The following is a 23,198-nucleotide window of genomic DNA, read 5'->3' as shown; positions in this document are numbered from 1 at the left end:
AATACACTAAGGTGAAAAAGTGGGACTTCCTGAAATTTAGGTGTTCTTAGGAATACAAAGACTTCTTTCAGTGCAAGACAGGTATGGAATGCAAAGTGTAAATAACATCTTTGGATGCTAACTCTTCTAAAATATTGCCTAAATACTATTCTTTCCCTAGCCTATCCTTCACCACAAGACAGAACATTTTAAATGGCAGACTGGTCAGTCATTTTTAAGTTCCAAGAGAAACAGAGAAATCTGCAGTACATTTTTACTATTTTTCCATCCTACTACCCACAGAAAGCAACCACATAAGTTTGCCTCAAATTTTCCCCAATCTGAAAATTGAGCAGAATTCAACAATAAGGAACAAGGTGGCCAAAACTATTTTAAGAGATAGTTTTCACAAATAAAAAAAGATTTTCTTTTTCAACATGACCTACCCACATCATTTACCACTTGTATGCATGTGTGGTGATTTACACATACAGAGCTACATTTTTATTAAGTGCTCTTTGATCCATTTGGGAAAAGCCTGTCTGCTGGTATTCATTTGAGAATTTACCAGACTGAAACTGCTTCCACTTGGGAAAGGATGAAAGAACCTTTAGGAATTACTTAATGGTGCTGTTCAAACCCCATCTGCTTGAGAGATTCTATGATGAATTTAACAGTGCTCTCAAAAGCTACCTTGGGAGCAGACTATTTGTCCCATATTCTCATCCTCCATTGTCTTTCTCCTGCCAGCCAACACTGGTACAGGCACACAATATGTAACACTGTTCTATCCAAGACATCACAGGAAATGCTCACCTTAACTCATGTCAATCGCTAGCCCCAATATTACCCCTTGTTCCCACCAATGCGTACAAGCGATTCTACTATATACACTAATGGAGGACACACGATGAAAAGGAAAAGATGTGGATTATACAAAAAGAAGCGCCTATCAATCTTGCTGTACAAATTAGATTCCCCTCTAACATACTGATTTTGCCACCTCATCTAAAAAAATGTAATTGGAATCTCATCCCCTAAAATGCCACTAAAACCCCGATACAGCCCGATTAGCCTTCCCTGCCGGGCTCTCTAACTGGCGCTGGAGGACAGTGCCCACTGTAGACAGACATCTCCCTCTCACACGCACACCCAGAACTGGCAGCAGCAGTCCTGAGTGCCCTAAGAGGGGAAGAGTGACGTTGCCTAGCAATGCAAGGAGCACCGGGGATGGCCTGTGGTGCTTCTGTGGGGAGCAGGAGGGCTTTATCTCAGTGTCCCGAAGACCAATCTCATAAACAAAGACCTAAAGACAGTCTTGTCCCCCATCTCCACTCCAAACGTGCTTATGTGTCTAATTTATTGAACTTAGGTGAAAATGCTTAAATAGCAGGTGTTAAGCCTCTGATATCGAATAGGCCAGAAATATGTAACTTCTCAAAAATAAAAGGTAAAATGTGCTGTTACATTATATTCCAAGACAACACTTCTAACTCATTACCAGAAGGGCTTTTAGGGTTTTTCCCAAAATCCCAGGGTGATCTGGGGAGATATACAGGGTTTTGATCACAAACGTACTCAATGCCAATTTCAAGTTGTAAAAAGCCACCTAAACACGAAAACAGCACAATTAATTTAAATTAAGAGGTTCAAAAGGTGATTATGATTGGGAATTACTGGACACATGAAAAGAAGACACAAGGAATTATGTTGATAAAGTGAAGTATGCAAATAAAACACTTTAATTTAAAATGTTGAGCTATGACGTTTCTAACTTAGAAATTTAAATTCTAATAAAGAATTACTTTTATACAATGCAGTTTTTTACTGTAATTTTTATTGCGTTAATTGAAGAATCATATGCACTTGTAAGAAAGAATACAGAGGGATCCCATGTACACATTGCCCAGTTCCCCGCAGCGGTTACCACCTCCAAAACTTTAGTATAACATAGCACCCAGGATACTGACTTCAAGACAATCCACCAAACATATTCCCGCTTCCCCCATTTTACCTGTGCTCGTTGTGTGGGCGTGTGTTTAGTTCTGGACAGTTTTAGCTCACGTACAAGGTGCATCCACCATCACAGCAGAGACACTGCACAGTGCCATCGCCTCAAGGATCCCTGGGGTGCCCTTTTATAATCATACCCACGGCCCCCAAGTTCCCATGCTCCCTCTCCTTAACCCCTGGCAACCACTAATCTGTTCCTAAAATTTTGTCATTTCAACAAGCATACAGTATGTAACTTTTGGGAATGGCTTTTTTCACTCAGCATTAATTCCCTGGGCATTCATAATTTTCTGGCATATAATTCCCTGGGCATGTAGCAATGTTTCCTTTTGATGCTGCTTCCACAGTATAGATGAACCACGGTTTGGTAAACCATTTACCTCCCTCCTGCACAGCTCCCTCCGCTGTTTGCTTGTTGTTTCTGCTCATTGACTGTTTTTTCTTTAGAAGGCTCTGGGACTTCCCATGTGGGAGGTGGGCACTCAACTGTTTGAGCCACGATCACTCACGCTCGTTTGTTTGTGCATGTTGTCTGCTCACTGTTTCTGTTTTGTTTTGTTTTTTGCTGTAGTCTGCTTGGTTTTTTTTTTTTTTTTTTTTTGCTCACTGCCTGCTTGTTGTTTTGCTCATTGTCTGCTAGTTGTTTTTGTTCATTGTCTGCTTGTTATTTGTCTTCTTTAGGAGGCACCAGGAACCGAACCCAGGACCACTCATGTGGCAGGCAGGTGTGCAAATGTTTAAGCCACATCTGCTCCCACCATTTACCCTTTTTTTTCTTTCCCTCTCCCTGCCCCTCCCCAGCCCTGCTGTTTTTGCTGTCTGTGTGCATTTGCTGTGTGATCTTCTGTATCTATTTCTCTTTTGGTCTTCTCTTCTCATCTTTCTCCTCTAGGATTCACCAGGATTCGATCCTGGGGACCTCTGATGTGAAAAGAGTTTCCCTGTCAGTTGTGCCACCTCAGTTCCTGGTCTCTGCTGTGCTTCACCTTAACTCTCCCCTTCGTCTCTCTTTTGTTGCGTCATCATCTTGCTGCATGACTCACTTGCGTGGTCACTGGCTCACTGCGTGCTCACTCGGCTTGCTGTGCAGGGACTTGGCTCACCATGCAGGCACTCGGCTTGCTGTGCAGGCACTTGGCTCACCAGGCAGGCACTTAGCTCACCCGCAGGGACCCAGCTCGCCATGCGAGCACTGGCTCACCCCGCGGGCACGCACGCAGGCACTCAGCTCACCACACAGGCACTGGGTTGCCACACAGGCATGCTTTTCCTTCTTTTTCACCAGGAGACCCCAAGGATCAAACCTGGGTTCTCCCATGTGGTGGGCGGAGGCCTTATCACTTGAGCCATATCCACTTCCCACCATTGACCTTTTGAAGGACATCAGGGCTATTTCCAGTTTTTGACTCTTAGGAATAAAACCGATATGAGCATTTGTGTACAGGTTTTTGCATAAAAAGTCTTCCTTTATCTGGGATAAATGCCAAGGGTGCAATTGGTATGGTAGCTGCATGCATAATTTTTTAAAGAAACTGCCAGACTGTTTTCCAGAGTAACTGCACCCTTTTACCTTCCTACCAGTAATGTATAAGTGATCCAATTTATCTGCATCCTCGCCAGTATTCAGTGTTGTCACTCTGCTTTATTTTACCCATTCTGATAGTGTATAGTGATATTTCACTGTGGTTTTAATTTGCATTCCCGATGCTCTTTTAAAGAGTATCAAAGTGTGAGCATCATGAAACTGATGAATAAGATGGGTTGAAAGAAATCTGCTGGAACACAAGATGCCAGCTCTGATTCCCTGGAGTGGTTTGAAGCTATATTTCATACTACAGAAAAAAAACATGTTCTTAAATAAGAAATTGTTTAAAAATCTAATCCATTCCTGTGGATGTGAACCCACTGTAAGGAGCATCTTTTGATGAGGCTACTTCAGTTAAGCTGTGACCCGCCTCATCCGGATGGAACTTAATCCTATTTCTGGAGTCCTTTATAAATGGGGGTGTATACACAGTTAGAGAGAACCAAGAAGCTAAAATCAACAAAACCTGGAAGAGACGGAAAAGACCAGCAGCCACCACCCTGTGCCTTGCCACGCGGCAGGGGAGCACTCCCTGTGCCTTGCCACGCGGCAGGGGAGCACTCCCTGTGCCTTGCCACGCGGCAGGGGAGCACTCCCTGTGCCTTGCCACGCGGCAGGGGAGCACTCCCTGTGCCTTGCCACGAGGCAGGGGAGCACTCCCTGTGCCTTGCCACGAGGCAGGGGAGCACTCCCTGTGCCTTGCCATGCGGCAGGGGAGCACTCCCTGTGCTTTGCCATGCGGCAGGGGAGCACCCCCTCCTCTCTTCTCCAATCTGCATTCTTCAAACCTTCTTCCTGAGGGGTCATAACCCCAGCGTGGGAAGACCGCACGGGCAATGCCACTCTGCTTCTCTTCTATTTCAGCCTTTTCTGTGCTCTGGGTGCTAAGTGACACCAGGATGTGCCTGAGTGGCTTCCCTCCTTGGCTTCCCTCTGTAGGGAGCAGGGAAGTAGAAAGCCTTGGTGAGAACCTGTTGGCAATGGACCAGACTTGGCTATGAAAAAGTTAATGCTTTTTTGTACATCTGCCCAGAAACCACTTAGTGGGGGCACTGTTTGAGAAATAAAAGAGAGAGTCTGATCAATAAGTCTTACACAGGGCATAATTTATTACTTTCTAGAGATAATCAGTTGCAGTTGCTACTGAAATATATATCCAAACAAACAGGAAAAACAAAACACCACGGAGTAAAACAACTGCCTTCTACCTGCTTTTCCTGGAAGCAAAGACCAATAGGGCAGTACAAAGGAAATTTCATTCCTCGTTAGGTAAGACTGATGGAGGTGCAAGAGTCTGGTTCCAAGGAAACCATTAGTACGTGCGATTCCTGTTGGGTGTAAGGAGGGTTTTCAGAGAAAACTGTTGCTTGTGGTTTCAGTAACAATGCTGGAAGGTAGAACCTGTCCACCATGGCCTCCCAGAGGTTAGTTTACTCTTCTGAGCCAATGCCTCAGGGTCACAGTTTTCAGCCCCAAACCTATCCTGTGCCTGATGAACACCTGCCACAGGGCCCAGGGTTCCTGAGGTAGGTTATCGCCGTCAGATGGACAATGAAAACTCGTCTCTGGGAAGCGACAGCAGCCACTCCCAGCACCCCGCCCAGGCCAGCCGTCTCAAAAAGTTCACGCAGAGGTATTCTTAGTTTTGAGGGCTGAGAACACAACGTCTCAGGGGGTGGCGAGGCCACAGGGTGGTTTAAGGAAGAAGCCGCGGTCTGACTAGCCCGCCACATGAACCAATCATAACAAACCCACAGCCAGAGTTCAGAGCCCTGACTCAGCTCCTCCTCCCAGGACACTGGCTCCTCACACCATCTCGCCAAAACATCAAAGAAGCCCTACCCAGAGACGAGTGCTTAACCTCGGCCAAGGAGCTCAGTGGAAAGTTTTATCCTTGGTCAGTCAACTGAACTGCATGGCATAAGAAAAGAAAATATCACACTTTTCAAAATAACCTGCCTTTTTCTGGGAGGAAGTGGGGGCAAGCAAAGCAAGAAATGCAGTTAGATATTAGATGGAGTTGTTACAGCAAGAATTGCTAAAGCCTGTCATTTTACAACATTGTCCATAATTTATGACTCAAGGAATACAAAACACACACACACACACATACACAAAGATACTAGCTCAAATCTTCTACCCCAAAGTACCAAAAGCATCCACCTAAATTAAGGACATCTGGAAGACTCAGTCCAGGGAGTGAAAGCATGGAGCTGGTGAGGTCCAAGTTGTGGTTCATACTTACAAGGTCCAAAAAAAGTCGGACAAAGAGAGCACTGTGGCCTGCCCCATCCAGAACCCTGCCCACCAGCTGTCTCACAAATCCAACCTGTGGTCACAAAGGGGATGAAAGAGACACACACCGGGGGTGACTCAGTGCTAAGCCTGCTTCATCCCAAGAAAACCGCAAACACCTCCTCCCACCCCTGGATAAGGCATGAGCCACAGATATTTAATACAAAGCACAAGTCCACCTGTCCTCCCATGACTCCCTTCGCGCGTCGCCCAGAAGGCCTCTTCTGAGAGCTTCCCCAAATCCCCAGCTCTGGCGGCAGCCTGCCCAATCCAGCACGGCATCAAACTCTCCGACCTCACTCAACTGTGACTCCCCAAGGGAAGGAACTGTCTCCCTCAATCTTTCCCCTCCAGGAGCCAGCACAATTTAGCCTCACTCGAAATAGACTCAGAAAAAGACATTTAAGAGAAGGATATTGATGTGGCTGAACAGACCCGCTCTGCCTGCAGGGATTGAGGAATCTCAAGGCAGTTGCCTTTTTTTTTTTTGGATCTTAGAAGGAACTGTTTCTAGGGCACACGTGGACCGCAATCACAGCAAAGGCCACCAGACGATAGCAGCAGCCACCGTTTATCTGGCTGTCACCAGACCCTCACCACACCGGGAGAAGTAAGTGGTAAGCACAAATGAGGAAATAGGCTCTCGACAGGGGCCTTTCATCCCCATGGGGTGAAAATTTGGTTCTTGGAGGTGAAGAAAAAATACTTTCTTTGCATTTTCTTGATTTGCCACAAAGCTACAGATGCAAAGGACCAGAAATGGGTTGGCTTTTATCATGGGAATTTTACTAGGAAAAAATCTTACAGTTCTAAGGTTGTGAAATGTCCAAATCAAAGCACCATCAGAGATGCTTTTCTCACCCAAGTCAGCTACCGGTGATCCTGGCGTCCTGCCACGTGGCATCTCCCTATCCTTGAGCTGCTCGGTGGGCCCAGCCCCTCGGGGGCCCCTTTCTGTGCCTCAGAGCTCTGCTCCAGGACCCTCTCAGCCTCTCAGGGCTCCTCAGCTTCTCTGCAGCTATAGGAGAACCTAGAGCCCTCTCTCTCTCTGTCTGCTTTCTCCTTTCTCTCACATGGCAGGATCAAAGTGGCAGGCTCCCTTTCCTCTATGTCTCCATTGATATCATCTCCAGTAGGAGACCCAACCTGACAGAGTCTAATCCAAAGGGCCGCCCACCCACAGGAATGGATTAGTTCAAGAACATAACCAAATTCAAACTGTCATAAGCATCAGCGCAGATACACACGAGTACATAAGCCGATCCGGAGCACGTCTGTGGTATTAAAATTTCATAGAGCGCACAGGGCCTGGCCGGCAGCAGCTGGTGCTCTCATCGCCCGAGTCAGCCACCACGGATGGCCTTTAGGACAGATCAGATGTTGTAATGATGCTGGAAATAAATGCTGACAATCTCCATGAGCAACGGGTCCAACTTCTGGCAGAGATGGGCCATATAAATAAAATTGGAAAAAGACAATAAAATTGGAGCTGAGACCAAAAAGAATTGTCACCTGAATTCAAACAATGACAAAGAAGTACCACATCCAGTGTCTTCTTATTCTTCTTATGTCTTCTTATTCAACACCAAAAACTAAGCTCGTACTAGAGCAGAAATCAGATGCTAAAATTACCTTTCTGGGTTGTTTTACCAATACTTGTTGTAGTCATCCATTAAGTAATCCAGGAGAACATAAAGAAAATGTTGCAATTGGAGTAAGATGAGCAGCGCAGAGGCAGTTAGAAGCTGAATTAGAAATTCCCATGGAAGAGGTTCCTCCAGAAGAAATTAATGATGTAACATAAATTCACTACAAGGCTTTATCTGATGGAATTTGGGGTGACTGTGAAATTGATTACATTTTGTTTGTAAGGTAGAATGAATACAACTTTGGATCCATATCCCAGTGACATTAAATACTACTATTATGTGTCAAAGGAAGAACTGGAAGAATTTCTGAAAAAAGCATCCATTCGGTAAAATTAAAATAACTCTATGGTTTAAAATTATTGCAGATACTTTTCTCTTTAAATGGTGGGTTACTTTAAATCATTTTAATCAGACTGCTGAACATGAGAAAATATTTAGAATGCAAAAGTGGGGATGAATGAGAATTTCTATATAATTAACTTAGAAGGATTTTTAAAAATTTAGTTCTCTAATAGGAAAACTCACATTTGATACATTGAAAATTTCATAATTTATGTGGAAAGGACCATCTACTTCTTAATTTTATATCATATACCCCATACATATGCACTATTCTTTGTAAAAGGAGACATGAATATTATTGTAAAAGAGAGAGAATAAAGCAAATTTAACCTGTTAAAAAATATGTCTATAATAAATCTGAACGAAGAAGTGAACCTCTTAATTTTTTATATTGTTGTGATAAACATTTTCAGAACATTTGTAGAGCACGTTTCTATTTTCCAGGTGCTTTATACATCATTGATTTTTTTTTTTTTGTCATAGTCGAGGAAAATGTGCAAAGAAGCAATCTGTTTACTTCAAAGGAGTCCTAATGAGCTTTCAATATTAACACATTAAACTAGTAAAGCAGATTCAAGGGAAATTAAATGGTGCATATCCTAAACTATATACTTCTAAGTTGGTGTTCTGGTTTAATTATTCTGGAAACACTTTGATATTTTGATATTTAAATTTAATCATTGCTTTTGGTAATGAGCAGTAGATCTTGATTAGGTTTCATCCTTTAAATATCCTGGGCAATTAGCAAAGTATGTGTTTCCAGAATTATAGTGGACACAGGAGCAACTGATAAAACAGGAAATGAGTTTCTTAATCTTGGTCCTGTTGACATTTGGGGCAGATAATTCCTTGTTCTGGGGTCCGTTGTATGCACTGTAGGATGTTTAGCAGCCTGTACCCATTAGATACCAATATCATCGTGTTCCCCAAGTTGTGACAACCAGAATGATGACAGACAATGCCAAATGTCCCCTGGGGATCACAATCACCCCAGTGAGAACCTCTGCTCTATAAAGTCAGGTCATATTGCAGGAGTCGGGGAAAAAAACAACAACATTCGTGCTAAATAGATTCAGGTTATGGAATATCTGTATATTAATATTTAAAACTATACCTTAACTAATGCAGTTTTTAAACTCTTAGCATAGATTTCTTAGATTTGAAACCATAAGACATCTTTATAAATGCTATTTACTAATTGTGGCAGTTTGAGATTATTTTATTTATGAATCCCAAAAAGATTATGTTTGTAAACTAATCTATTCCTATGGGTGTAATACCCTTTGATTGCATTAAATTCAGCTGGGATGTCTTTGATTAAATTACCTGTTAAGATTAGGGCTTTTAGATTTGACCACATGTAAGAGGGCATGACTCAGGTTGAGTCCCCACCCCCTTGCTGGGTCTGATATAAACCCAGACACTCACTCAAAACGACACACAGAAGAGAGAACTTTGTCAGTTTTGATCCTACCATGTGACAGAAAGGAAAAGGCTCAAACAGCTAAAACCCCATGGAGAGATGAACCATTTGCCTGATAGCTTACAGGTGACCTCTGGAAGACAGCCAAGACTGATCTAGGAAGCCCTGAGACACAACCCCTTTGCCAGCTTTCAGCTGAGGTCAGGAAGAAGCTGGGCCACAGAAAGTCAAACAGAGGAAGGCTGAAACCCAGCAGAGATAGCCTGCCATCTTGCTTCAACATGTGGCAGCTGACTTTAGTGAGAAACTACCTCTTATGGCACCTTGAGTTGGATTTTTCAAGGCCTTGGGACTGTAAGCTTTTACCCAAAATAAATACACTTTATAAAAGCAAACAGATTTCTGGTACTTTGCACCAGCACCCCTTTGGCAGACTGATAAAGAATTTGGTACCAGGACAGTGGGGGACAGTCTGTTGCAATACCAAAAACAGCAGAACAGTTTTATAAATGAGTAAGGGGTATTTTTTTGGAGGAACTGAGAGAAGCTTGATCAAAAAGGTCTAGATTGCTTTGAAGAGACTATTGGTAGGAATATGGATGCCAAAGAGACTTTTGATAAGACCTTAGAAGGAAATAAACTATTATTGGAAACTGGAGGAAAGTTAATCTGCGTTTTAAAGTTGCAGAGAACTTAGCAAGATTAACCCCTGATGTTATATTGAAGGCAGAATTTGAAAACTACAAACTTGAACATTTAGCCAAGGAGACTGACAAAGTAAATGTGGAAAAAGCAGCCTGGTTTCTCCTTGCACCTTACAGCAAAATATGACGGGAAAGAGATAAGCTAAGAACTGAATTTTGGGCACAAAGAAGTCAGAGACTGATTCTGGAAATTCCAAGCTTCTGGAAATCAAGTCCCCAATGATAGTGCCTCATTTGAGGCATTACCTGAACTTGGGACTTGTAAGTCAGGATTGAAATGCAGTTATCTAGGAAAGATTTGTGGAACTCTCACTGTCTGATGGCTTGGACCCTGCTTCCTGCATGTTAAACCAACAAGCATGGACTTTAATTATCAGTAAGTTGATTGCATAGATGGCAGATTACATCTACAATCAATGAAGGAATGAGTGAAATCTCATCCAATCAGATGAAGGACTTAAAAGGGGAAGTGATTTCTGCATCCAGAGAGAGAATTCCCAGCACTATTGCAGACAGCCAGCATCTCCTGGGAACTCACCAAGGACCTTCATCAGAGCCCCTGATTTGCAGCCCACCCTGTGGAATTTGGACTTGTGTATCCCCACGGTTGCTTAAGAAAATGTTATAAAATCTCATACTATTTACAGATATCTCCTGTTGGTTCTGTTTCCCTAGAGAACTGTGACTAATACACTTATGAAGAAAAGAAGTTGTTTTTTTAAAAGTTACCTGATATATATAAATGCAATAGAAAAATTCATTCTTTGTTAACCCCAAACAGTTAATTTATGATTTCACACAAGCCTACTTTATGTAGCAAGTATTTATTAAATTGATAAGTAAAAATAAAAATTTACATTTAAAAAAATATATATTCATGGTGGGCCTTGCTGCCCTGATCTAGATAATGGATTAAGACACAGAAGCTTTGAACAACCAGCAAGAACTGGCAGAAACATCACTGTCAAAGCTCCAGAAAACAGTAAAAGAACTGTAATAACAGGGTGAGAACTCAATCAAGAAAAAGGCAACTTAAAACCAATAGAGTGGAAAGTAGATGTGGCTCAACTGATACAGCATTCGCCTACCATATGGGAGGTCCAGGGTTCAAACCCTGGCTTCCAGACCTGTAAGGAGAGCTGCCCCACGCAAAAAAAAAAGTGCAGCCTGACCAGGAGTGGCACCGCACATACGGAGTGCTGACGCAGCAAGAAGACGCAACAAAAAGAGACACGGAGGATTCCGGGTGCCGCTGACAAGAATACAAGCAGACACAGAAGAACACACAGCAAATGGACACAGAGAGCAGACAACTGGGAGGCAGGGGGAGGAAGGGACAGAAATAAAAATAAAAAAATAAATCTTAAAAAAAAAAACAAAAATGATAGGGTATCGTGGCGCCATGGGTGGGTCCCCAGTCTGGTTCCAGATGGGGCAGAGTAACTCTCATGTACACATGGGAGCCTGGATGTCCAGGCCAGTCTGAAGCCTGAAGGATTGAAGCAGGACGCTTGTCGTGGGCTAACCATCCCAGAACTTGCCCGGCACGTGGAAGGCAGCTCACAGCGCTCCACTGAGCAACACTGCAGGCCAACAGTGAAACAGCAGCCTGGGGCAAAGGTTTGCTGGCTGAGGGACACACAGTGCAGTTCTGGGGCCCCGAGTAAACACTGCTGCCTAAGGAAGCAAGGACATTCAGACTCACAGAAATGGGCATTCCCAGGGCCACACAGGCATGCCCTGGACAAGAAGCATGTGCAGGATAGAGGGGACCCCAGGCTTTGCCTCCAGCTGTTCTCTAAAGGCCTTGCACGGCTAAGCTCTGCAGGAGAGCACTCCCACAGGTCAAGCTACAAAGACTGGGAAAGGTGCTTTCTTTTCGTCCATCATTGCTGTTAGCTCCTGGCATTCAAGGAAATCTCTGTTATATTATAACATGAGCTGGACACAAGTTAAAGGAAGGGATGCCTCGGAGTCTAAATTCCAGGTATAGAATACAGTATCAAAATGTCCCGATTTTGACGAACATTCATAAAACAAAGAACCAGGAAGCGATGGGCCAGGCCAAGGAGGAGATTAACGCACTAGAAGCCATCGGTGAGGAGGACCAGACCAGGCCATACCAGACAAAGGCTTTCCAGAATTGGTCCTAAATACACTCCAAGAGCTAAAGGAAAACACGGAGAGCGACACTTCAGCGCCGCCAGCAAAACCTCCCCTTTCCCTCAGCCTTTGGACGCCGCCTCATTCTGTGTGTTCAATTCAAGGTATATCAGGTTTGGCTTTTTTACTGCAGGTGTGAGGCCAGTGCAGACAACTGCTTGACTGAGCTTCAACACATTGATGGGAGGATGGACGGACTGACAAGGTGCTGTGCCCCATTGGCCTCCACCTATCGCTCAGCGGCCCACTCCGGAGCCCAAGTCTGGGGGCATTCTGGAAATGCTGTCACAATTTTTCTCCTTTTCGCAGGATTTATGGTCAAAGTTCCTATGGGGCTATCTGAGACTTCAGTAAAATTGGGGGTAGGGAGGGTGGCCAAGGGTTTTTCTTTAAGGACATAATGTTTTTGGCTAAGAATCAGTTTGATGTAAATATTAATGCAAAATGGGAAGTTAGGATGAAAGTAACACTAATTAGGAGTTGAATTTAATTATTTCCTACTAAAAGATGTGTTGTGATGTAATTTTTATGGCCTGGCTCGAGCAGCAACATTCAGAGTGTAATCTCAAGGATGCTCCTCACAGAGATGTGGATGTGCTGTTACTGCTTCCAAACTCTGCCTGCTACAGAGCCTATTATGCTGATGAAGTGGATAAAGTAAACCAGTATCAACGACAAAGTCTGGAAGAATCAGAAAAAATAGAAATAGGTCCTGAGCCAAATCTTTCTGTAAATTTGCAAAGTTCTCCTGCATGTGATTACACTACAAACACAAAGAAGCAAGTGTCTGTTTCCACACACTGAGAGCTGTGATGGATAATCCAGAAGTGGATGGAAAAGATACCCTTCACTGCATTGCAGAGATGCTGCAAATTACCAAACAAGCCATGGGATTGGATGTACCTATAATTGAGAAAACACTAGACAGGAAGAGCAGTAAACCTCACGAAGACATGATTGGTATTAAATCTCAAAACCAAGGCTCTGTGGCTCAAGGGAAGAATGTTTTAATGAGAAAATTTTCATCTCTAAATCAAAAAGTAAAACAGACCAAATCAAACATAAACACTGGCAATCTACAAAAGCTAGGAAACTTTACAAACTTGAAATTAAAGTTAACTTTCTAAAATGAAACTTAAAAGTAAATCTTTAGAAGTCAGATAGCAGTCTTGAAACCCTGGAAAACACAGGTGTGATGGATAGCATGGACCAGACAGAGTCTGAAGGGAAAACATCTTCAGATGATGACTCATAGCACTCTGATGAATTCCTTACAAATTCCAAGTGTGATGAAGACAGGCAGCTAGCTAATTCTTTAGAATGTAGTAGGACCAATAGCCCGTGTTCTTCCTAGCTGTGGTATTACTGCTTCTGCACCTTGGTTAGGCAGTCGATCCTAGTCCATAAGCAGCACTGACCTGAGCATTCACATTCCTTCTGAGATTACTATCGATCATGGAAGTGGACTTGGAAAAGGCCATGAGTCTCCTTTGAGGAAAAGTCCATCTGCCGACAACATACCCACACTGACTGGCTTTGCCAAGCCTGTAGATATTTACTGCCACAGATTTGTGTGAGATGCACAAAGCTAAATGACCCAGACTTCAGAGACCAGGTCTGTTTCTCAGCAGGCTACTAAGGAAAGATATCAAATGACCAATCAAGTTTCTAATGAAAAAACCCAATATGAAACAGGATAGACACCTTCTCAACCTTCTCAATTAGATGTGTCTTTTTCTGAACCAGTACATTCAGCTGTATCTCAAAAGAGCCCAGGCTCTGGGTCTAGTGTGCTTGAACTTGACACAGGGCTCCATGTAACTCCTCCTTCAGAAAGCAGTAGCAGCAAAGCAGTCTCTCCCTTTGCAAAGATTTGAAGTTCCTTGGTCCAGGTTGCTAATAGTACCCAAGCTGGATTCACCCACAGAATCAACTTCACAGTTCAAGAGTTCTGCAGAACTTGAAGTGGTTAATAAAGTCCAGCAAAACGAACATAAAACTTGTTTACACAATGCCAGAGCCAAATAATTCAGATTTAGTTTTTAGCCCCAAAGAATCCTTGTGAGGCTTTTATTTACTCCAAAAGGAGGTTTCCCATATTAGCCTCTTGTACTTTATACTTTATTTGTTTTTTTGCATGGTTTTTTTTTTCTGTTTTTTCTTCCTCTCTCCCACCCCCGCCCCCACCCCCGTCCTGGCCCTGTTTTTGCTGTCTGTGTCCATTCGCTGTGTGATCTTCTGTATCTATTTCTCTTTTTGTCTTCTTGTCTTTCTCCTCTAGGATTCACTGGAATTCAATCCTGGGGACCTCTGTTATAGAGAGAGGTTCCCTGTCAGTTGTGCCACCTCAGTTCCTGGTCTCTGCTGTGCTTCACCTTGATTCTCCCCTTCGTCTCTCTTTTGTTGCGTCATCATCTTGCCGCATGACTCACTTGTGCGGGCACTGACTCACCGCATGGGCACTTGGCTTGCTGCGCAGGCACTCGGCTGGCCACATAGGCACTCACATGGGCACTCAGTCTGCCACCCAGGCACTTGACTCACCATGCAGGCACTTGGCTCACCATGCTAGCACTTGCATGGGCACTCAGCTCACCATGCGGGCACTCGGCTCACCGCGCAGGCACTCGGCTCACCACATGGGCACTTGGGTTCACCCCATGGGCACTTGGCTCATTGCATAGGCATTCAGCTCACCATGCAAGCACTGGCTTGCCATGCAGGCACGCCAGGACCTCCCATATGGTAGGCAGAGGCCTTATCACTTGAGCCACATCCACTTCCCTTGTACTGTCTTTGAAACTATGGATTCACAAATTCTAATTATGTTCATTGGAAAAAAATTTAAAGGGACTTGAACAGATATCCAAATTTGAGGGCCAAGACCACAGAAGTGAATCATCCTAGAATGTGTAGATTTAGTAGCCAATACACTTCAAAGTTATAAAAAGAAATCAGGAAGAAGACACTTTGGACCATTACCTGAACCTTTTTGGAGGGAGGTGGGTGGGCAGAGTATATGAAATAGACACATGAAGGGCATGCACACATGTAGGGGATTAACGATTTACACAATTTGTTTTGTTCGTTCATTTTTGTGAAGAGTGCCTCTACAAGGTAAATAATCAGGTTTTAGTGACTTTAAAGTGTATTTAGTAGAGTTTAGTTTTGATGGCTTAACCATTCCAGATGAAGTTGAAGGTGATTAAAAGTACAGTCAAGAAATGTGTGCCCATTTGATCCTGATTTTACCTTTGCAACTTAAACAAATTTAAAATATTCTGCCATCTTGTATACGCCACACTCTAGGAGCATTAAGACTTTTCAGTCATGAAGCAAACCGGAGTACATCAGACACGTATTCCACCACCTATTAAATTTTAATCCTGCTGTTTTCAGGAAGGTATATGTATACTGACCTCTTATACTTACAGGAGGAAATCTTCAAATTATAATTTTTCCAGGAGGACATTAGACAACTTAAGTAAACTATTACAACTATAGAAGATTTGGTCCAAAGGACAATTGTGCTAAAACTGGTTTTATGGCTATAACCCTGACCACAAAGAACCAGTCCCTGTTCTGTGAAATCCATACAGCAAGAAAGTTGCACACTGTATTCAAAATTAGTATTGGCTTGTTTGCTATTTTTAGAGCCTGACTCTGCTGATGTGATTCTCAGCTGAACATTATGTGTGTTGTAACTTTGATAAGCATTTCTACTCTTATTTATTGGTGGTATCTTTTTTTTTTTAAGTGTCAAATCTTGTGACTTTAAAATAAAATACCATTGCAATTTTTAAAAATATATCAAGTATCAAACAGGCAGAAAGGATTATGCATAAAGTTTGTAAGGTATAAAGAATAAGAACTCGCACCTGCATACCCAGCCCTCAGCATGAGAAAGGGCCCTGGGCATCGACCGCGGACTCAGGCTTCTCCCTCCCCAACCAGACGTAACCACTATCCTGAATTTTATCTTAATGTTTATTTTGTGTTTCTTTGTAATTTTTCACATGGGAATGCAGTTTAATTTGCATATTTCTGGGCTTTATATACATGGAATTATATACGATATATTGCTAAGGTAACTTGCTTTATAAGTTCAATGTCATGATCCAGAAATTCATCCATGTTGAAAATTACAAATATTGTTATTCCTTTCCATGGGATAAATTCACTACAATTCCTCCGTTTTCCCTTCAATGGCCTTTTTGGATTGCTTCTGGCTTTTAATGATTATAATCACTGCTGAAATGAATGTCCTGGCTCATGTCCCCTGGTTGGCTGAAAAGAGCTTCTTTAGGGAACATGCCAGGAGAGCCACTGGTGTGGGGTGAAGACTCCTCTTCGGCCTTACTAGGTAATGCATTACAAAGTAGCTGCACCAGTATTCACTCACTGGTGCTGTAGAAGGTCAGAAGGCCAATATTTGATATTATCAGGGAGGTTTGTTTTGCTTTGGTCAAACTGGGAAGTATGAAATGATATCTTGTCATTTTAAGAAGCATTTGCTATGGTATTAGTGAAGTTGGACATTTTTACAAGCATATTTGTCATTTGTGCTTCCTCTTCTGAAATGTCTTAGACTCTTTTCTATTGGGTAATCTGCCTTATGAATGTGTAAAATTCCTTTATATATTCCAAACCCTAATCCTTTGACAATTTTCAAATAACTTCTCAATTAGTGACTTGTCTTTTCACTGTTTTTAAAAGTATCTTCATATTAATAAAATTCTTAATTTTAATATAGTTAAATTTACTAATCTTTTCCCTTTTTTGTGTCTTGTTTAAGAAATTGTTCCTGCCCTGAGGTCAAAAGATATCCTCCTACAGTCGTGTTTTCTACAAGTGTTACAGCTTTGCCTTTCACTTTTAAGACCTTATTACCCTTGAAAAAGATTACTATGCATGGTGTGTGGCAGGAACTCAATTAATTCCTTGTAGTATGGCTAACCAATTGTCCCAGCCTGTTTACTGAATTCTTCTTTTCCACATCGATCTGAAATACCAACTCCATCATAAATCAAGCTTCCATCTATATGCAGGTCTTTTCTAGCCTCTATTCTGTTCCATTGATCTATTTGTCACTGTTAGTACCAATACACTACCAAGTCCTAATTAATATATCTTTGTAAGTTACAATATCTGGTGGAATAGATCTTCTGATGTTGGTATCAATTTTATGCTGCCTTCATTAAATGAACTGGAGAATGTTTTCTCTTTTTCTCTTTTCAAAGCTGGGAAAAGATTCAAATTATTTGTACCATAAGAGTTATATATTAGATTCGTATTATCTTTACAAACAGATTTTTAACTACTGATTGAATTTCCTTTCATGATTATAGTACTATTCAGTCTTCCTACTTCTTCATGCACCAATTTTGGTAAACTAAGTCTTCTAGAAATTTCTCCAATTTGTCCAAGTTTTCAAAATTATTGACATAAAATTGTGCAAAGTATCCTGTTACTATATTTTCTACTCTCTGCACTATCTATAGTTATATCTGTTCTTCCATTCTTAATATTGGTTATTTATGCATTCTCTTTTTTTTTCCTTAATGAAGCTTGCCACTGATTATTTCATTAATTTCTGCTCTTATTTTTGTTCTTTCTTCCTTCTTTCTTTCTTCTCTTCTTCTCTAACTTGGTCAGTCATATGGTTAGCTCATTAATTTTCTGCCTTTCTTCTTTTAAATATGACTATGTAAGATTATGGTTTCCAATTAAGTACCCTCTAGCTGCAACCCAGGTTTGATATGTAATTTTTCATTCATTTCTACATTTTTTTTTTTGACGTACCAGGACCAGGGATTGAACCTGGGACCCTGTATGTGGGAAGCTGGTGCTCAACCACTGAGTCACATCAGCTCCCATGTGTTGGCTTCCTTTTCTTCAGGCGGCACTGGGAACCAAACCCAGGACTTCCCATGTAGGAGACAGGCATTCAACTGCTTGAGCCACATCCGCTCCTATTTCTAAATATTTTCTAATTTCCATTATGATTTTTTTTACCTACAAGTTACTAAAAGTATGTTCTCTTTAATTTCTTAATGAATTAAGGTTTTCAAGTTATCTTGTTGTTACAGCTTTCCAGCTTAATTGCAATGGGACCAGAGAAGATAATCTTTATAAAACACAGCCATGGAAATTTGTTGAAAACTGTGAGCCAAAAAATTTTCACTGTTTAAACCGACCCATTTCATGGTATTTTGCTTGAGCAGTCAAGGAAACTAAAACAATCAATGAACCTTGAAGTGTTGAGTGAAATACGCCAGACACAAAAGGACAAATAATGTATAATCTCGCTGATATGAAATAATTAGAATAAGAAAATTTATGGAGCCAGAAACTACAATACAGGTTACTAGGGGCTGGGACAGTGGTAGGGAATAGGAAATTAATATTTAGTTGGTACAGAATTTCTACTTGGGGTCATGGAAAAGTTTTGGTATTAGGTGATGATAATGGTAGCACAAAATTGTGAATGTAATTAACAGCACTAAATTACATATTTGAATGTGGTTAAAAGGAGAAATTTCCAGTAGTATGTTAGCAGAATAAAAATATTTCTGTACAACATCAATTGTGAGCCCTAATGTAAACTATGAACTATAGTTAATAGTATAATAATAACAATAATATTGTTTTATCAATTGTAACAAAAGCACCACAATAATGCAAAGTGTTAGTAATGGGGAAAACTGTGTGTGCAATGAGGGATATATGTGAATTCTATATTTTCTGTATGATTTATATGTAAGCCTACAGTTCCTCTAATAAAAAAATTTTTTTAAGATATGTTCAAGTCCTTAAAAAAAAGGAAGTGACACATGTACTCTTACCCGCATTGCAAGCAGCTTTGCCATTTGGGACACTGCTACATGGCCAAGGAGAAGCCACACCAGCCACTGCTTCCCCCATTCCATCCAGAAGCTCCACTCAAAGTCTGTCGGGTCCTAAACAGACCAAAGCAGGAATTTATCAAAGGGGTTTTAGTACATGTCTGAGGCTGAACACAAAGTCCAGTTAATAAAACAACCAGAAAAAGGGCCAGCGTGAGTCCACTCTCTCTAACACAGCATTCACACAACACTCTAGTCTTTACCCCACCACATCCTCTCGCCCACGTTGTACTCTCCCCTGCAGCTCGGCTGTCCCATTGTCCTCCCCCAAATGTAATTCTTTCTATATCCAAGTGTCTCCATTAAAAATGATACCCCAATGATCCCTTAAGGAATAAAAAACATTATCATCCCCATTTTATAAAAGATAAAACTGAGCCTTACAGAATTCAATTACTTACCCAAGGTCACATAGCTAGTACAAGTAATAAACTGAAGCAATCTCAGTTTAGATGACCAAATCCTTCCACTAACAAGAGAAATGTAAACTAGTCACTAATAAAATTGCTTAAGGTTAGTTGTGTTAAATCTTGCTGTCATTTAGAGACATCAGGGTAATTTGATGGAGGAATTAACTAATTTCCAATAAGCTTATAACAGAAGAAAGAATGAAAGGCCTCAATTTTGAGAAGTAAACAAACATAAGGATAGAAAGCAACTATGGATTAAAGTAGACTTATTATTCTAGCAATGGAAGAACTTGTATCACTGATATAAAGGCACTGGCCAAAAAATTATTTAAAAAATTAAAAATAATAAATAAAAAAGGCATTGACCACCAGAGGTTCTAAGGAGAGGGAGAGACTGAAGAATAGGTAACATAGGGCATTTTTGGGACTTTGGAATTTTCCTGCATGACACTGCAATGACAGATAAAGGCCATTATACATTTTGTCAAAACCTATAAAATTGTACAGGGCAAAGTATAAAGTATAAGGTAAACTATAGTCCTTGGTTAGCACAATGCTTCAATACGTGTTCATCAACTATAACAAATGTACCACATTACCACATTAGGGGAAGGGGGTGGGGGATATTGAAATAACCTATATGTTTAATGTAACATTTATGCAACCTAAAGCTTCTTGAAAAATAAAATAATTTTTTAAAAAAAGAATGAAAGGTATCTTCCCTTACCCTCTGGAAGCTCTGTATCTACGTGGCACCCAGAGTCTGTCTCTGCACCAGGCTCTGTGTCCATGAAGCTCCCCGGGGGTGGGAGGTGGAGGGAGCAGCGAGAGGAGGACTTTTACAGGAGTGGACATGAAAATGCCCAGGAACTAATACCCTGAAGTCACGCCTATGGAGCCCCAGGGAAGATCATGGAGGTGAAGTTGAACACAGAGGGAATAAACACAATGACTGGCCACCCTAGTACAGGTAGTACAGGCTTGGCCAATGAGCTTCGTGGCACCACCATGATGGAATAAAGATTAGAAGCAAATCACGGATCTAGTCCAAATCCTTAAAGAATCCAGGTTCATTTCCTCATCTCACATATCCCAAATTAGTTGAGAGTCAATTCAATGAATAAAGGTAAACAAGTTCAAAAGTCATATGATTAGGTCATCCTAGTAAAATACCACTAATATAACAGAAATACAGGTAAAAAGACACTAAAAGTATGATTTTTTAAAAGATTTATTTCTCTCCCTTTCCCCCTCTCCCCCCCAGTTGTCTACTCTCTGTGTCCATTCACTGTGTGTTCTTCTGTGACCACTTCTATTCTTATCAGCGGCACCAGGAATCTGTGTTTCTTTTGGTTGCATCACCTTGTGTCAGCTCTCCGTGTGTGTGGTACCATTCCTGGGCAGGCTGTACTTTCTTTCGCGCTGGGTGGCTCTCCTTACAGGGTGCACTCCTTGCGCGTGGGGCTCCCCTATGCGGGGGACACCCCTGTGTGGCAGAGCACTCCTTGCGCACATCAGCACTGCGCATGAGCCAGCTCCACACGGGTCAAGGAGGCCCGGAGTTTGAACCACAGACCTTCCATGTGATAGGTGGATGCCCTATCCACTGGGCCAAGTCTGCTTCCCAATTTTTTTTCATACCCCATCCCCAAAACCCCACCATTTCAGTTTCTTTACTATAAACAATGTTTCTGAACACTAAGCTTACACCTTATGCCTCAAAACACCTCCAACTTTAATTTTTAGGGGAAAATAATACAAATCTCACAAAATATAAGAAACCAAATATCTTTATATACTACTAGAGGTGCAGGACTACTGAAAACACTGCACTGGTCAAATACTGTCAACTAAATTATAAATGGTCTTTCATCACTAAATCCATTCAGAAAGCATTCATTTAAATGAAATAAAAATGTCTCTGTCATGTCTTTCCTTCTCCATTTAAAATATTTACCAAAAGCAAGTGACCTGACAGAAAAGATGAGCCAGTGGATAGAACAAGATGGCCAAAAACGAGCCAAGACCTGGATTAGAAAAATGTTGATTTACCAGTTTCTAAAAGCAAAAGTTTTTATAGACTGTAAGCTCAATCATATTTCTAGACAAATTTCTTAAAAATCTTTATTGTGGTTACATGTACAAGACAAAAATTTCTCATTTTAATGACCCTCATGTGTACAATTCAGTAGTATTAATTATATTCACAATGTTGTGCAACAATAATCACCATCCAGTACTAAAATTCTTTCATTACCCAAACAGAAACTCTGTACCCTTTAAGCAATAACCCCCCATTCCCCCATCTACCCCAGCCCCTGAGAACTGGTAATCTTGTTGTCTCTATGAATTTGGTGATTCTAGGTATTTCATATAAGTGAAATCATACAATATTTGCGCTTTTGTGTCTGGTTTATTTCACTTAATATTACTATGACGTATTCAAGGTGCACCCATGTTACAGCACTCCTTCTCTTAGCTGAATAATATTCCATTGTATTTACATACTACATTTTGTTTACCCTATATATGTTGATATGCATGAGCTGCTTCTACCTTCTAGTTAATCTGAATAATTCTGCTATAAACATTTATGTACAAATATCTGTTCAAATCCCTGCTTTCAGTTCTTCAGAGTCTATACCTAGAAGTGGGTTGCCAGGTCAATTTGATGTTTAACCTTCTAAAGAACCCCCGAGCTGTTTTCCACAGTAGCTCCATCCCTTTACATTCCCATCTGCAAAGTACAAGGGTTCCTATCAAGGCAAATTTTAAACCCTCAAATCAAGGACAACTTTTTCATGTTCTGCTCTTTCTCCATTTCCTTTCTTGACCCTCAAGTTTTTAGCCAATTAGAAACCTCTTTTTCAATACAATAATGGGGTCCGATATAGATAGGGGGTAAACCCTCGCCAGTCAGAACCAGGAAGGCTCTACTGCTTGGAGGAAGGAGAGGCTGTACTCCACGTCAAATCTTTCCGACCAGTGCTTCCCAAACTTCAGTGTGCACACAGGTCACCTGTGGATGACACTAAAGTGCAGATTCTGTCAGAAGGTCGTGTAGAAAGGGAGATCTTGGATTGGCATTTCTAACAGGCCCCAGGGGACTCACACTGTGAGGAGCAAAGCTCTGCAGCCCTCACCACATCTTCCTGGGGGACCCTTATGTTCAGCCCATCCCAATGCACGCCCAGGCAGGGGCACACACGGGGGCAGCCGTCTTGACTGTTCGCCTGGGAAAGCTCTGAGCACCTAGATTTAAGAGTTTCCTGAGCTGAATAAACAAACTGAACTAACACCCTTGATTATTTATTCTACTTTCAATCTGCAACCAGGCAATATATGGGGAACTCTGAAAGACACAGTAGTACTGGGTCTCTCAAACTGTTAACTCTACCTTCCTGGTGAAAACACTATTTTTCCTATTCTTAATAAAGGAAAAGGCCTGGGCCCAGTGCTCTTAACTGCCTCTTCTCCTTTATACCAGCAGAGGTGTACTTCAGGCGCTATGGGAGAAAATATCAGAATTGCTCACCCTCGAGGAGCTGATGGCCTAAATTGTAAGACCCCACAGCAGCATCACCACACCCCAAAACCAAGCACTCTGAAAACCAGCTGCAGGGAAGTGGATTTGGCTCAATGAATAGAGCATCTGCCTATCACATGGGAGGTCCAGGGTTCAAACCCAGGGCCTCCTGACCTGTGTGCAGCTGGCCCACGCGCAATGCTA

At 41.7% G+C, this 23,198-nt stretch overlaps 1 protein-coding gene and 2 pseudogenes across 5 annotated transcripts in view; 2 read left to right on the top strand and 1 right to left on the bottom strand.

Annotated features, from left to right (window-relative positions):
* The window catches only part of HHAT (hedgehog acyltransferase), a 373,363-nt gene that overhangs the window by 300,454 nt on the left and 49,711 nt on the right, over window positions 1–23,198 (bottom strand). For all 5 annotated transcript variants that reach the window (XM_058275157.2, XM_071207710.1, XM_058275159.1 and 2 more), the window contains one exon: window positions 18,999–19,112. In XM_058275157.2, coding sequence (XP_058131140.1) covers window positions 18,999–19,112 — 114 coding nt within the window. The remainder of the gene's footprint in view (window positions 1–18,998; window positions 19,113–23,198) is intronic.
* On the top strand, window positions 7,258–7,978 carry LOC139436354 (isopentenyl-diphosphate Delta-isomerase 1 pseudogene; annotated as a pseudogene).
* LOC101414821 (phosphatidylinositide phosphatase SAC2 pseudogene) lies at window positions 12,661–14,192 on the top strand (annotated as a pseudogene).

The sequence above is a fragment of the Dasypus novemcinctus genome, chromosome 13, assembly GCF_030445035.2.
Source record: "Dasypus novemcinctus isolate mDasNov1 chromosome 13, mDasNov1.1.hap2, whole genome shotgun sequence".
NCBI classification, from domain to species: domain Eukaryota; kingdom Metazoa; phylum Chordata; class Mammalia; order Cingulata; family Dasypodidae; genus Dasypus; species Dasypus novemcinctus.
This window is presented reverse-complemented; position numbering and strand designations above follow the sequence as displayed.